This window comes from Pongo abelii, chromosome X, assembly GCF_028885655.2.
Source record: "Pongo abelii isolate AG06213 chromosome X, NHGRI_mPonAbe1-v2.0_pri, whole genome shotgun sequence".
NCBI classification, from domain to species: Eukaryota; Metazoa; Chordata; class Mammalia; order Primates; family Hominidae; genus Pongo; species Pongo abelii.
In genome coordinates, this window is record NC_072008.2 from 75,472,297 (window position 1) to 75,487,038 (window position 14,742).

Consider the following 14,742-nt stretch of genomic DNA (forward strand, 5'->3'; position numbering starts at 1 on the left):
ATACTATTTCCGGTTCTAGATCCTTGAAGAATCACCACGCTGTCTTCCGCTATGACTGAACTAATTTACATTCCCACCAACAGTGTAAAAGCATTCCTATTTCTCTTTATTATTATTATTATTATTATTATTATTATACTTTAGGTTTTATGGTACATGTGTGCAATGTGCAGGTTAGTTACATATGTATACGTGTGCCATGCTGGTGCGCTGCACCCACTAACTTGTCATCTAGCATTAGGTATATCTCCCAATGCTATCCCTCCCCCCTCCCCCCACCCCACAACAGTCCCCGAACTGTGATGTTCCCCTTCCTGTGTCCATGTGTTCTCATTGTTCAATTCCCACCTATGAGTGAGAATATGCGGTGTTTGGTTTTTTGTTCTTGCGATAGTTTACTGAGAATGATGATTTCCAATTTCATCCGTGTCCCTACAAAGGACATGAACTCATCATTTTTTATGGCTGCATAGTATTCCATGGTGTATATGTGCCACATTTTCTTAATCCAGTCTATCACTGTTGGACATTTGGGTTGGTTCCAAGTCTTTGCTATTGTGAATAATGCCGCAATAAACATACGTGTGCATGTGTCTCTATAGCAGCATGATTTATACTCCTTTGGGTATATACCCAGTAATGGGATGGCTGGGTCAAATGGAATTTCTAGTTCTAGATCCCTGAGGAATCGCCACACTGACTTCCACAAGGGTTGAACTAGTTTACAGTCCCACCAACAGTGTAAAAGTGTTCCTATTTCTCCACATCCTCTCCAGCACCTGTTGTTTCCTGACTTTTTAATGATTGCCATTCTAACTGGTGTGAGATGGTATCTCATTGTGGTTTTGATTTGCATTTCTCTGATGGCCAGTGATGGTGAGCATTTTTTCATGTGTTTTTTGGCTGCATAAATGTCTTCTTTTGAGAAGTGTCTGTTCATGTCCTTTGCCCACTTTTTGATAGGGTTGTTTGTTTTTTTCTTGTAAATTTGTTGGAGTTCATTGTAGATTCTGGATATTAGCCCTTTGTCAGATGAGTAGGTTGCGAAAATTTTCTCCCATTTTGTAGGTTGCCTGTTCACTCTGATGGTAGTTTCTTTTGCTGTGCAGAAGCTCTTGAGTTTAATTAGATCCCATTTGTCAAGTTTGGCTTTTGTTGCCATTGCTTTTGGTGTTTTAGACATGAAGTCCTTGCCCATGCCTATGTCCTGAATGGTAATGCCTAGGTTTTCTTCTAGGGTTTTTATGGTTTTAGGTCTAACGTTTAAGTCTTTAATCCATCTTGAATTGATTTTTGTATAAGGTGTAAGGAAGGGATCCAGTTTCAGCTTTCTCCATATGGCTAGCCAGTTTTCCCAGCACCATTTATTAAATAGGGAATCCTTTCCCCATTTCTTGTTTTTCTCAGGTTTGTCAAAGATCAGATAGTTGTAGATATGTGGCGTTATTTCTGACGGCTCTGTTCTGTTCCATTGATCTATATCTCTGTTTTGGTACCAGTACCATGCTGTTTTGGTTACTGTAGCCTTGTAGTATAGTTTGAAGTCAGGTAGCGTGATGCCTCCAGCTTTGTTCTTTTGGCTTAGGATTGACTTGGTGATGCGGGCTCTTTTTTGGTTCCATATGAACTTTAAAGTAGTTTTTTCCAATTCTGTGAAGAAAGTCATTGGTAGCTTGATGGGGATGGCATTGAATCTATAAATTACCTTGGGCAGTATGGCCATTTTCACGATATTGATTCTTCCTACCCATGAGCATGGAATGTTCTTCCATTTGTTTGTATCCTCTTTTATTTCCTTGAGCAGTGGTTTGTAGTTCTCCTTGAAGAGGTCCTTCACATCCCTTGTAAGTTGGATTCCTAGGTATTTTATTCTCTTTGAAGCAATTGTGAATGGGAGTTCACTCATGATTTGGCTCTCTGTTTGTCTGTTATTGGTGTATAAGAATGCTTGTGATTTTTGTACATTGATTTTGTGTCCTGAGACTTTGCTGAAGTTGCTTATCAGCTTAAGGAGATTTTGGGCTGAGACAATGGGGTTTTCTAGATATACTATCATGTCATCTGCAAACAGGGACAATTTGACTTCCTCTTTTCCTAATTGAATACCCTTTATTTCCTTCTCCTGCCTAATTGCCCTGGCCAGAACTTCCAACACTATGTTGAATAGAAGTGGTGAGAGAGGGCATCCCTGTCTTGTGCCAGTTTTCAAAGGGAATGCTTCCAGTTTTTGCCCATTCAGTATGATATTGGCTGTGGGTTTGTCATAGATAGCTCTTATTATTTTGAGATACGTCCCATCGATACCTAATTTATTGAGAGTTTTTAGCATGAAAGGTTTTTGAATTTTGTCAAAGGCCTTTTCTGCATCTATTGAGATAATCATGTGGTTTTTGTCTTTGGTTCTGTTTATATTCTGGATTACATTTATTGATTTGCGTATATTGAACCAGCCTTGCATCCCAGGGATGAAGCCCACTTGATCATGGTGGAGAAGCTTTTTGATGTGCTGCTGGATTCGGTTTGCCAGTATTTTATTGAGGATTTTTGCATCAATGTTCATCAAGGATATTGGTCTAAAATTCTCTTTTTTGGTTGTGTCTCTGCCAGGCTTTGGTATCAGGATGATGCTGGCCTCATAAAATGAGTTAGGGAGGATTCTCTCTTTTTCTATTGATTGGAATAGTTTCAGAAGGAATGGTACCAGTTCCTCCTTGTACCTCTGGTAGAATTCGGCTGTGAACCCATCTGGTCCTGGACTTTTTTTGGTTGGTAAGCTATTGATTATTGCCACAATGTCAGCTCCTGTTATTGGTCTATTCAGAGATTCAACTTCTTCCTGGTTTAGTCTTGGGAGGGTGTATGTGTTGAGGAATTTATCCATTTCTTCTAGATTTTCTAGTTTATTTGTGTAGAGGTGTTTGTAGTATTCTCTGATGGTAGTTTGTATTTCTGTGGGATCGGTGGTGATATCCCCTTTATCATTTTTCATTGTGTCTATTTGATTCTTCTCTCTTTTTTTCTTTATTAATCTTGCTAGCGGTCTATCAATTTTGTTGATCCTTTCAAAAAACCAGCTCCTGGATTCATTTATTTTTTGAAGGGTTTTTTGTGTCTCTATTTCCTTCAGTTCTGCTCTGATTTTAGTTATTTCTTGCCTTCTGCTAGCTTTTGAATGCGTTTGCTCTTGCTTTTCTAGTTCTTTTAATTGTGATGTTAGGGTGTCAATTTTGGATCTTTCCTGCTTTCTCTTATGGGCATTTAGTGCTATAAATTTCTCTCTACACACTGCTTTGAATGCATCCCAGAGATTCTGGTATGTTGTGTCTTGGTTCTCGTTGGTTTCAAAGAACATCTTTATTTCTGCCTTCGTTTCGTTATGTACCCAGTAGTCATTCAGGAGCAGGTTGTTCAGTTTCCATGTAGATGAGCGGTTTTGAGTGAGATTCTTAATCCTGAGTTCTAGCTTGATTGCACTGTGATCTGAGAGATAGTTTGTTATAATTTCTGTTCTTTTACATTTACTGAGGAGAGCTTTACTTCCAAGTATGTGGTCAATTTTGGAATAGGTGTGGTGTGGTGCTGAAAAAAATGTATATTCTGTTGATTTGGGGTGGAGAGTTCTGTAGATGTCTATTAGGTCCGCTTGGTGCAGAGCTGAGTTCAATTCTTGGGTGTCCTTGTTGACTTTCTGTCTCGTTGATCTGTCTAATATTGACAGTGGGGTGTTAAAGTCTCCCATTATTAATGTGTGGGAGTCTAAGTCTCTTTGTAGGTCACTCAGGACTTGCTTTATGAATCTGGGTGCTCTTGTATTGGGTGCATATATATTTAGGATAGTTAGCTCTTCTTGTTGAATTAATCCCTTTACCATTATGTAATGGCCTTCTTTGTCTCTTTTGATCTTTGTTGGTTTAAAGTCTGTTTTATCAGAGACTAGGATTGCAACCCCTGCCTTTTTTTGTTTTCCATTTGCTTGGTAGATCTTCCTCCATCCTTTTATTTTGAGCCTATGTGTGTCTCTGCACGTGAGATGGGTTTCCTGAATACAGCACACTGATGGGTCTTGAGTCTTTATCCAATTTGCCAGTCTGTGTCTTTTAATTGGAGCATTTAGTCCATTTACATTTAAAGTTAATATTGTTATGTGTGAATTTGATCCTGTCATTATGATGTTAGCTGGTTATTTTGCTCGTTAGTTGGTGCAGTCTCTTCCTAGCCTCGATGGTCTTTACATTTCGGTATGATTTTGCAGTGGCTGGTACCGGTTGTGCCTTTCCATGTTTAGTGCTTCCTTCAGGAGGTCTTTTAGGGCAGGCCTGGTGGTGACAAAATCTCTCAGCATTTGCTTGTCTGTAAAGGATTTTATTTCTCCTTCACTTATGAAGCTTAGTTTGGCTGGATATGAATTTCTGGGTTGAAAATTCTTTTCTTTAAGAATGTTGAATATTGGCCCCCACTCTCTTCTGGCTTGTAGGGTTTCTGCCGAGAGATCTGCTGTTAGTCTGATGGGCTTCCCTTTGATGGTAACCCGACCTTTCTCTCTGGCTGCCCTTAACATTTTTTCCTTCATTTCAACTTTGGTGAATCTGACAATTATGTGTCTTGGAGTTGCTTTTCTCGAGGAGTATCTTTGTGGCATTCTCTGTATTTCCTGAATCTGAATGTTGGCCTGCCTTGCTAGATTGGGGAAGTTCTCCTGGAGAATATCCTGCAGAGTGTTTTCCAACTTGGTTCCATTCTCCCCGTCACTTTCAGGTACACCAGTCAGACGTAGATTTGGTCTTTTCACATAGTCCCACATTTCTTGGAGGCTTTGCTCGTTTCTTTTTATTCTTTTTTCTCTAAACTTCCCTTCTCGCTTCATTTCATTCATTTCATCTTCCATGGCTGATACCCTGTCTTCCATTTGATCGCATCAGCTCCTGAGGCTTCTGCATTCTTCACGTAGTTGTCGAGCCTTGGTTTTCAGCTCCATCAGCTCCTTTAAGCACTTCTCTGTATTGGTTATTCTAGTTATACATTCTTCTAAATTTTTTTCAAAGTTTTCAACTTCTTTGCCTTTGGTTTGAATATCCTCCCGTAGCTCGGAGTAATTTGATCGTCTGAAGCCTTCTTCTCTCAGCTCGTCAAAGTCATTCTCCGTCCAGCTTTGTTCCGTTGCTGGTGAGGAACTGCGTTCCTTTGGAGGAGGAGAGGCACTCTGCTTTTTAGAGTTTCCAGTTTTTCTGCTCTGTTTTTTCCCCATCTTTGTGGTTTTATCTACGTTCGGTCTTTGATGATGGTGATGTACAGATGGGTTTTTGGTGTGGGTGTCCTTTCTGTTAGTTTTCCTTCTAACAGACAGGATCCTCAGCTGCAGGTCTGTTGGAGTACCCGGCTGGCCGGCCGTGTGAGGTGTCAGTCTGCCCCTGCTGGGGGGTGCCTCCCAATTAGACTGCTTGGGGATCAGGGGTTAGGGACCCACTTGAGGAGGCAGTCTGCCCGTTCTCAGATCTCCAGCTGCGTGTTGGGAGAATCACTGCTCTCCTCAAAGCTGTCAGACAGGGACAATTTAAGTCTGCAGAGGTTACTGCTGTCTTTTTGTTTGTCTGTGCCCTGCCCCCAGAGGTGGAGCCTACAGAGGTGGGCAGGCCTCCTTGAGCTGTGGTGGGCTCCACCCAGTTCAAGCTTCCAGGCTGCTTTGTTTACCTAAGCGAGCCTGGGCAATGGCGGGCGCCCCTCCCCCAGCCTCACTGCTGCCTTGCTGTTTGATCTCAGACTGCTGTGCTAGCAATCAGCGAGACTCCGTGGGCGTAGGACCCTCTGAGCCAGTTGTGGGCTATAATCTCCTGGTGCACCGTTTCCTAAGCCCCTCGGAAAAGCACAGTATTCGGGTGGGAGTGGCCCGATTTTCCAGGTGCCGTCTGTCACCCCTGGAAAGGGAACTCCCTGACCCCTTGCGCTTCCCGAGTGAGGCAATGCCTCGTCCCTGCTTCGGCTGGCGCACGGTGTGCTCACCCACTGACCTGCGCCCACTGTCTGGCACTCCCTAGTGAGATGAACATGGTACCTCAGAGAGAAATGCAGAAATCACCCGTCTTCTGCGTCACTCATGCTGGGAGCTGTAGACCGGAGCTGTTCCTATTCGGCCATCTTGGCTCCAAAAAAGCACATTCCTATTTCTCTACAGCCTCACCAGCATTTGTTGTTTCTTGGCTTTTTAATAATCTCCCAGAATGGCTAAATTTTTTAAGTGGACAATTTCAAGTGCTGATGAGGATGTAGATCAGGTAGAACTCTTAAACATAGCTGGTTCACAGGTGAAATTGTATAGTCGCTTTAGAAAACAGTTTTGCAGTTTCTAATAAAGTTAAACACGTATTTACCATATAAGTCCACAATCCCACTCCTAGATATTTATCCTACAGAAGTAGAATATTATCATCGAATTAACTGGGTGTGGTGGTGCACACCTGTAGTCCCAGCTATTCAGGAGGCTGAAGCAGGAGAATCGCTTGAACCTGGGAGGTGGAGACTGCAGTGAGCTGAGATCATGCCACTGCACTCCAGCCTGGGTGACAGAGTGAGACCACATCTCAGAAAAACAATATTATTATCACAGAAAATATATAAAGAGATGTTTTACAGCACCTTTATTCACAATTGTCAAAACTGAAAACTTTGAACTTGTCTCAGAGGTGAAAAAAACCCTGAAAACCATTCAAATATCCTTTAACTGGTGAATGAATTTTTCCATACTGTGGTATTTCCATACTATGGAATGCCACATAGCAATAAAAAAGAAAAAACTGTGGATAAACACAATATGGGTGAGTTTCAAATGCATTAAGTTAAGTGAAAGAAGCTCAAAAAGATTCATAATATACGATTTCATTTATATGACATTCTGGAAAAGACAAAACTATAGAGATAGAAGAGATTACTGATTTCCAAGGCTGAAAATGGTGAGAAGGAGTAACAGTAAAGGGCCCTGAGGTATTTTTTTTCTACATTGTGGTGGTAGTTATATGACTGTATGCACTTATCAAAACTCAGAATTTTTAACATATATAAGCCTCATAGGACCATATACTAGCAAGAGTAAATTTATTATATGTATCTTCAATATACATGACTTTTAAAAAATGGTCACAGACAACTGGAGAAGAAGTAAAAGGATTGATCCGATGTTGTATTTAAAAAGTATAATAATTTTCAAAAAATAATGTTAAAAGATTTAACAGGAAAATTACTAATATTTTTGCCATTTTTACTGGCAAAAAAGCTTCAAGTTATTTTACCCTTAAACACAGTATGTCAAGTAAAACAAATGCCTAAAAGTCTCTAATGAAAACTTTCATGATGAACATGATAGCAATATTAACCTCTAATTTACTATTCCTTAATTATTATACAGGTATACTTTACTATTCTGGGACATTTCTTTTTTAATGTAAAATAAATGATCCTTTTTCTTATGGAGTGAATAATAGAGTCCCTTGTACCTAAGTAGGTGTCCATAAACAGTTGCTTAATTGGATTCGTATACATTTTGTTTGGATCCATTAATTTAAGTTTCTTAACTTCTGCCAAACAAATGGCAACCAGTCTGGAGCTCAGACTCCTTCAGGATTAATTCAGCTACCTGAGGGCTGAAGGCATTAATATCTGAGCAAAGGCATATCTATAACCAATTCAACATATATGTGCCCATGCAGACACACCAGCTAGGAAACTATGCTTAACTTAATGGAAAGACCTCAACATTAATGGGATGAGGGTCATGTGTGAAATTCCAAGACTGTCCACTCTGTGGAGAGAAACTCCATTTCAAGGCCAAATCTCTCACCAATCACCTCCCAAATAAGTGAAAACAATCAAAAGGTACCCAACTTTCATTTTTTGAAGACAATTCTTAACTGATATGGGTTTTTAGTATAATCTCACCCACACACAGCTTTTTAAAGTTAATTTTTGAATAGGTTGGTTTAAATAAAAGTATAAAAAAGTACATAGTGATAAGACTTTCCCCTAATTCTTGTCCCGCGTTTGCCCAGTTCCTATTCCCTCAATAGGTAACCACTGTTCTTTTACTTTTATATAACCTTCCACGGTTTCTTTTTGCATTGTTGTATCATCTTTACATAGGAAAGACAGAACATATATTCAATTCTATTGTCTTAAAAACAATATTTTTTTCCCATTGTGGTTGAAGAGGATTATTTATTCTTTGTGTTAATAGTCAAATATAAGTGACAAATAAAATTTATACCTCTTTCAGAGTTGCCCTCTATGACTGCAATCTTGAATATATAAAATTGAGTGAAAATGTTTCTAGGGTCACGTCTTTCAGCTTCTGCCACTGCCTCTTTGGCCTGGAAAGAAAAACATTGGAACCTTTTAATAAAATCTACACGGAAGGACTTACCATATTTTACTAATATCATTAAGGTAGTCAAAATGGCTGAGGGATACTCACAGTGAAAATATATGAATCTAAGAAAAATATTTGCAGAAGTGCTCTTCTAGAATGCTAATGTAACAGTGAGTTATACTTCTGGAAACAGAGTAAGTTAGATATGTCAGACCAACCCTCCTGCTGAAAACAACCAAAAATGTTGGATGATATGTTAATTTTTTTCCAGAAAGAACAAAAGAGCAACTGACAAGATAGTAAAAGAATTACCAAGGCAAAATCTAAGGAAAACTGAGGTCTCAGAGAGGTAAACAGAAAAGTAAAGTCGCTTTTATCTGGTAAGCATTTGCAAATGTAAGCAAATGTTAACTTCAGTTTTGAGGGACATCACTAGGTCAGGGGAACAGACATCAAGTTCCAAGAGATCACACTCCTAGACTAGGGACAAGCCAAAAGTAAACCCACTCCTACCCACATCCCTGGAAAACTGCAAATAAAGTTACCTTAGTGCTGAATAGAAGGCAGCACAATGGGGTGGAGGGAAACAATCCATGAGGTGTTTCACTGACCCAAACTACATTATACAGGAAGCTAAAAGACCTAAAGCTGAGAATTTAGTTTAGATAGCTTCCAAGCATCTACAGAAGCAAATGTAAATCTTCTCTGGGGGAAAGTACCTTATCTCAGCCTTTGAAATATTTCCATAAATAATTTTTCAAGAACCATGAGTTGTACACGTTACAAAAATAACAAAGCACACTCTGAAACAAGGTACCATAAACAGCAGAAACAAGAGATAGCAGAAGCAGACCCTCAAGATGCAGATACTAGAATTATGAAAAACTGGTTATAAAACACCTATGTTTTCAAAGTCTAAAGAAATACAATGTATGTTCAAAATATATGTATGTGGGTTGATACACAGTGGTACAAATTAATACATTTATAGTGGTTGTTTCTAGATGGTATCCATTCTGTCTCATTATTACCTGTGCCATACCAGTTATTAAATACTTTGCATATCAGTGAAGTTAGTAGGAAACAGAGACCACAAAATGTGACCTTGGGGATCTGAAACAAAGAAGCTTTTTGAAATGAAAAACCCAATTACCCAAATTAAAACATAATAGACAGGTTTAATAGCAGATTAGAAACAGGTGAAGAGAAAATTAGTGGGCTGAAAGAATAAAATAGCCAAAATGCAGCACAGAGCGATTACAAACATGGAAGACAGTTAAGAAAGGATTCTATACTTTCTAGGATAGCCACTAAAAGATTAGAAGCAGTAAATAATTTTCACACTAGTAGAAGGGGAAGACTGGAATGAAAAAAAAATGAAAATAGTATTTTTAACAAATGGTGCTGGAACAACTAGACATCCACATGTAAAAAAGTAGAGCTAGACACAGACCATAAACCTCTCACAAAAATTAACTGAAAATGGATTATAACCTAAATATAAAACCCCAAACTATAAAACTTTTAGAAGATAACATAGGAGAAATTTTAGGTGAACTTTGGCAATGACTTTTTAGACACAACACCAAAACCATATCTATGAAAGAAAAAACTGGTAAGTTAAACTTCATTAAAATTAAAAACTGCTCTGTGAAAGACATCATTAAGAGAATAATGATAAAAGCCACATATTGGGAAAAAATATTTGCAAAACACATATCTAATGAAGGACTGGTATTCAACATGTATGAAGAATTCTTCAAACTCAACAATAAGAAAATAAACAACCCAAGTATAAAATGGGCAAAAGACCTGAAGAAACACTTCACTAAATAAAATATACAGATGGCAAATAAGTATATGAAAAGATGCTTAACATCTTATGTCATTAGGGTTTTGCAAATTAAAACAGCAATGAGATACCACTACACATCTATTAGAATAACTAAAATTCAAAACACTTTAACAACACATAATGCTGGCAAGGATGCGGTGCAACAGGAACTCTCATTCATCACTGGTGGGAATGAAAAATGGTATAGCCAACTTGGAAGACAGTTTGGCAGTTTCCTACAAAACTAAACATGCTCTTGCCATACAATCCAGCAGTTGCACCTTTGGTATTTATTCAAATGTGTCAAAACTTTATGTCTACACAAAAATCTACATAAAATATTTATAGTAGCTTTATTCATAACTGCCAAAATTTGGAAGCAACTAAGATGTTCTTCCACAGGTGAGTGTATAAACTAATATATCCAGATAGTGGAATATTATTCAGCACTAAAAAAATGAACTACCAACCCATAAAAGGACATGAAGGAATCTTAAATGCATATTGCTAAGTGAAAGAAACCTATGTGAAAAGGCCACATACTGCACAATTCCAATTATGTGACATTCTGGAAAAGGCAAAACTATGGAGACAGTAAAAAGATCAGTGGTTGACACTAGTTCAGTGACAGGGAGGAAGGGATGAATAGGTGAACCACAGGGGGTTGAACTATTCTGTATGGTATTATAATGGTAGACACTTTTTTATACATTCATCAAACCACATATGATGTACAACACGAAGACTAAACCCTAATGTAAACTACGGACTTTAGTTAAAAATAACATATCAATATTGGCTTATCAATTGTAACATATATAGCACACTAATGCGAGATGTTAATGACAGGGGAAACTGAGTATGTGAAGAACGGTGAGGGGGTATATGAAAACTCTCTATATTTCCTACTCAATTTTTCTTTAAACCTAAAACTGCTGTAACAAGTAAAGTCTATTATTTAGAAACATTGATCCCAAAGAAGGCAAGTGAGGAGAGAAAAAGAAACAGGATAGAAATGACAAATAGAAGCTGGGCACGGTGGCTCATGCCTGTAATCCCAACACTTTGGGAGGCTCAGGCAGGCAGATCCCCTGAGAACAGGAGTTTGAGACCAGCCTGGCCAACATGGTGAAACTCCATCTCTACTAAAAATACAAAAATTAGCTGGGTGTGGTGGCACACATCTGTGATCCCAGCTACTTGGGAGGCTGAGGCATAAGAATCACTCGAACATGGGAGGTGGAAGTTGCAGTGAGCAGAGATTGTACCACTGCACTCCAGCCTGGGCATAGAGTGAGACTCTGTCTCAAAAAAAAAAAAAAAATGACAAATAGAAAGCATAAAGTAAGTTATAGATTTAAACTCAGATATACCAATATTGTATTAAATGTATAAACATGAAATGCCCTAGTTAAAAAACAAAAATGGTCAGACTGGATTAAAAATATGTAACTACATGTTCTTTAGAAGTGGCACACCTAAAATATAAATGTATTAAAAGTTCAAAGTAAAGGGATTAGAGAAGATCTATCTGGAAAATATTAACCAAAGTGTGGATATATTAATATCAGACAAAAATGACTTTAAGGCAGAAAATAATACTAGATATAAAGAAGATCACTGCATAACAATAAAACTTCAACAAACAAATATATTACAGTACTAATTTTGTATGTATAAGTAGTATGGCCTAAAATATATAAAGCAAAAACGATAAAATTAAATAAAGAAATAGATCAATTCAAACCATAAAGGGACATTCCAGCACCTCGTCTCAGTAAGTGATAGAGTAAGTACACAAAATATGAGTTTTGATACAGAAGATTCAAACAAAATGAACAAATTTAATCTAAATTTATACATGTGTGTATACAGGTGGTCTCTGTCTTATGACTTTTTGACTTTACCATGGGTTTATCAGGATGTAACCACATTATAAGTCTGGGAGCTCCTTACAACTTATGATGGGGTTATGGTTTCTACTAAATGTATATTGCCTTTACATCATTATAAAATCAAAATGTCATTAAGTTAAACCATCATAAGTTGTAGATGCCTGCCATTTTGCCAGCATTAACTGCATTTTCACCTTACGATATTTTCAACTTATGATAAATTTATTGGGATATAACTCCATCATAAGTCAAGGAACATCTGTACATATATGTACATACACAGTGTCTAAAAACTGCAGAAAACACATTTTTTTCAAGCACACACAGAATATTTACAAAAAGTGACCATTTACGTAACCATTAAGCAAATCTAGTCTAGGAAGAATCCTCTGCTAAAGTCTTCAGAGAGAGCATAGCTTTATCGACACCTTGATTTTGGACTTCCAGCCTCCAGAACTATAAGTGTATACATTTCTGTTGTTTTAAGCCACCCAGTTTGTAGTGCTTTGTTATAGCATCCCTAGGAAACTAATACCGTATCTATACAACAACAACACAAAAAAACCCTAAAGCAAACATCATACTTAATGGCAATTTATGGTAGCTTTCCCTTTTAAATCCAAAACACCACTTTAATTCAACATGGTAGTTGAATTATTAGACAAAATAAGACAATATATAAAGCATATTGAAAAAGAAGAAACACAATTGTCAATTTGTATAATTGAATATGTAGACAACCCAGAAGAATTTATAAGCAAATTATTACAATTATTAAGAGACTTTAGCAAAGGTAGCTGTATATGTATATATACATATATATATATATATGCCATATGAGGCTGGGCATGGCTGATCATGCCCGTGATCCCAGCACTTTGGGAGGCTGAGGTGAGAGGATCATCTGAGTCCAGGAGTTTGAGACCAGCTTGGGCAACACAGTAAGACCCCTGTCTCAACAAAAAAATTTTTTAAATTAGCCAGGCATGGTGGTGCATGCCTGTGGTCCCAGCTACTCAGGAGGTTAAGGTAGGAGGATTACTTGAGCCCAGGAAGTTGAGGATGCTGTGAGCTGTGTTCACACCACTGCACTCCAGCCTAGGTGACAAAGTGAGACCCTGTTGGTAGGTAGGTAGGAAGAAAAAAAAACTATATAAAATGATTCTGGAAATATGTGGTAGAGGTAACATTTCTCTGAATTCTCATGAAAAACAACTGAGCATGCAGATGGCAAAACCCAAAAACCACAGACAGCGTTTATAACAAAACTGAGTGACAAAGTATCCCCAGCCATTAAGAAACACAAGTGGGTGGAGAAAAAGCAACAACAGCTACAAGACCTGCATTATGTCAGCATCTGTACAGGATGAAGAAAAAAAAGGAAGTAATAGGGAAGCGTCTAATGGACTATATAGAAAAGGAGGACTCCAAAATTGGCTTGTAGAAATCAACTGAATAGCATGATGGGGAAACTGGAGAATAGCGGTTGAAATTGGGAGATAATTTGCTTTCTCCATTATTGAGTGAGTGCAAGGACCTCATATCAAAGATGTACTAAAGAAGCGATAGCAGTCTAGGCCCTATGAACCCTTAAAGCTTACCCACTAGAGCTCCCCTCTGAGAGGCTCCACACTAAGGAGAAACTGCTGAGAGTACAATAAAAAACTGAACAGGACAGTGACAACAAAGATGAAAGAAAAAGTTTAGATCAGTGTTGTCCAATAGAGTTCTGTGATGATGGAAATGTTCTATATTTGTGCTATTCAATAGAGTAGTCATTAGCCACACATGGCTATTTAGCACTTGAAATGTGGCTACTGCAATTGAAGAAATAAATTTTTATAACTTTATTTAATTTTAATTAATTTAAACTTAAATGTACATAGCCACACATGCCTCATTGCTATCATATTGGACGGTGTGGGTGTACACCAAAAGACACAGAGAAGCAGAGCCAGGAAATCTCAGAATAAAAGCTGCCTTATTTTTAAACACTAACAAACCAAACCAAACCAAAAACAAAAAAGGGAGCTCTGTGAAGTAGTAACACTTTCTAAATGTCTACCTTTTTATAAGTTAAGGAAAACTAATTTCACATCAAAATGAGAAACAGTAAAGCTTTAAGGTAAATACCCTAAAAAGTTGTAAAAAAAAATTAAAAAAAAAAGCAGCAGCATCATCAGCAGCAGCAAAGTATCCCCACAGAAAATGAAAGCATGTCAGAAAAATGTGCTCAAAAAACAGGTCAAAATCATAACCGACTATTTCAAAATGAGCTAAACACATTTAAAAATGATACAAGATATGAAATATCAACATAAATAAGAATTAGAGGCGGGGCGCCGTGACTCACATCTGCAATCCCAGCACTTTGGGAGGCTGAGGAGGGCGGATCACCTGAGGTCAGGAGTTCCGCCTCGCCAGCCTGGCCAACATGGTGAAACCGCGTCTCTACAAAAATACAAAAATTAGCCGGGCATGATGGCGGGTGCCTGTAATCTCAGCTACTCGGGAGGCTGAGGGAGAAGAATTGCTTGAACCTGGGAGGCGGAGGTTGCAGTGAGCCGAGATAGCACCACTGCACTCCAGCCTGGGCGACAGAGCGAGACTCAGTCTCAAAACAAACAAACAAACAAACAAAAAAACCCATAGTAATAATT

General features: G+C 38.2%; 1 protein-coding gene across 1 annotated transcript in view; it reads right to left on the minus strand.

The window, feature by feature from the left end:
* Window positions 1-14,742, minus strand: part of TEX11 (testis expressed 11) — a 377,626-nt gene that overhangs the window by 111,190 nt on the left and 251,694 nt on the right. Inside the window, exon 17 of the mRNA XM_024240693.3 lies at window positions 8,252-8,354. Within this exon, the coding sequence (XP_024096461.1) occupies window positions 8,252-8,354 (103 nt within the window). The remainder of the gene's footprint in view (window positions 1-8,251; window positions 8,355-14,742) is intronic.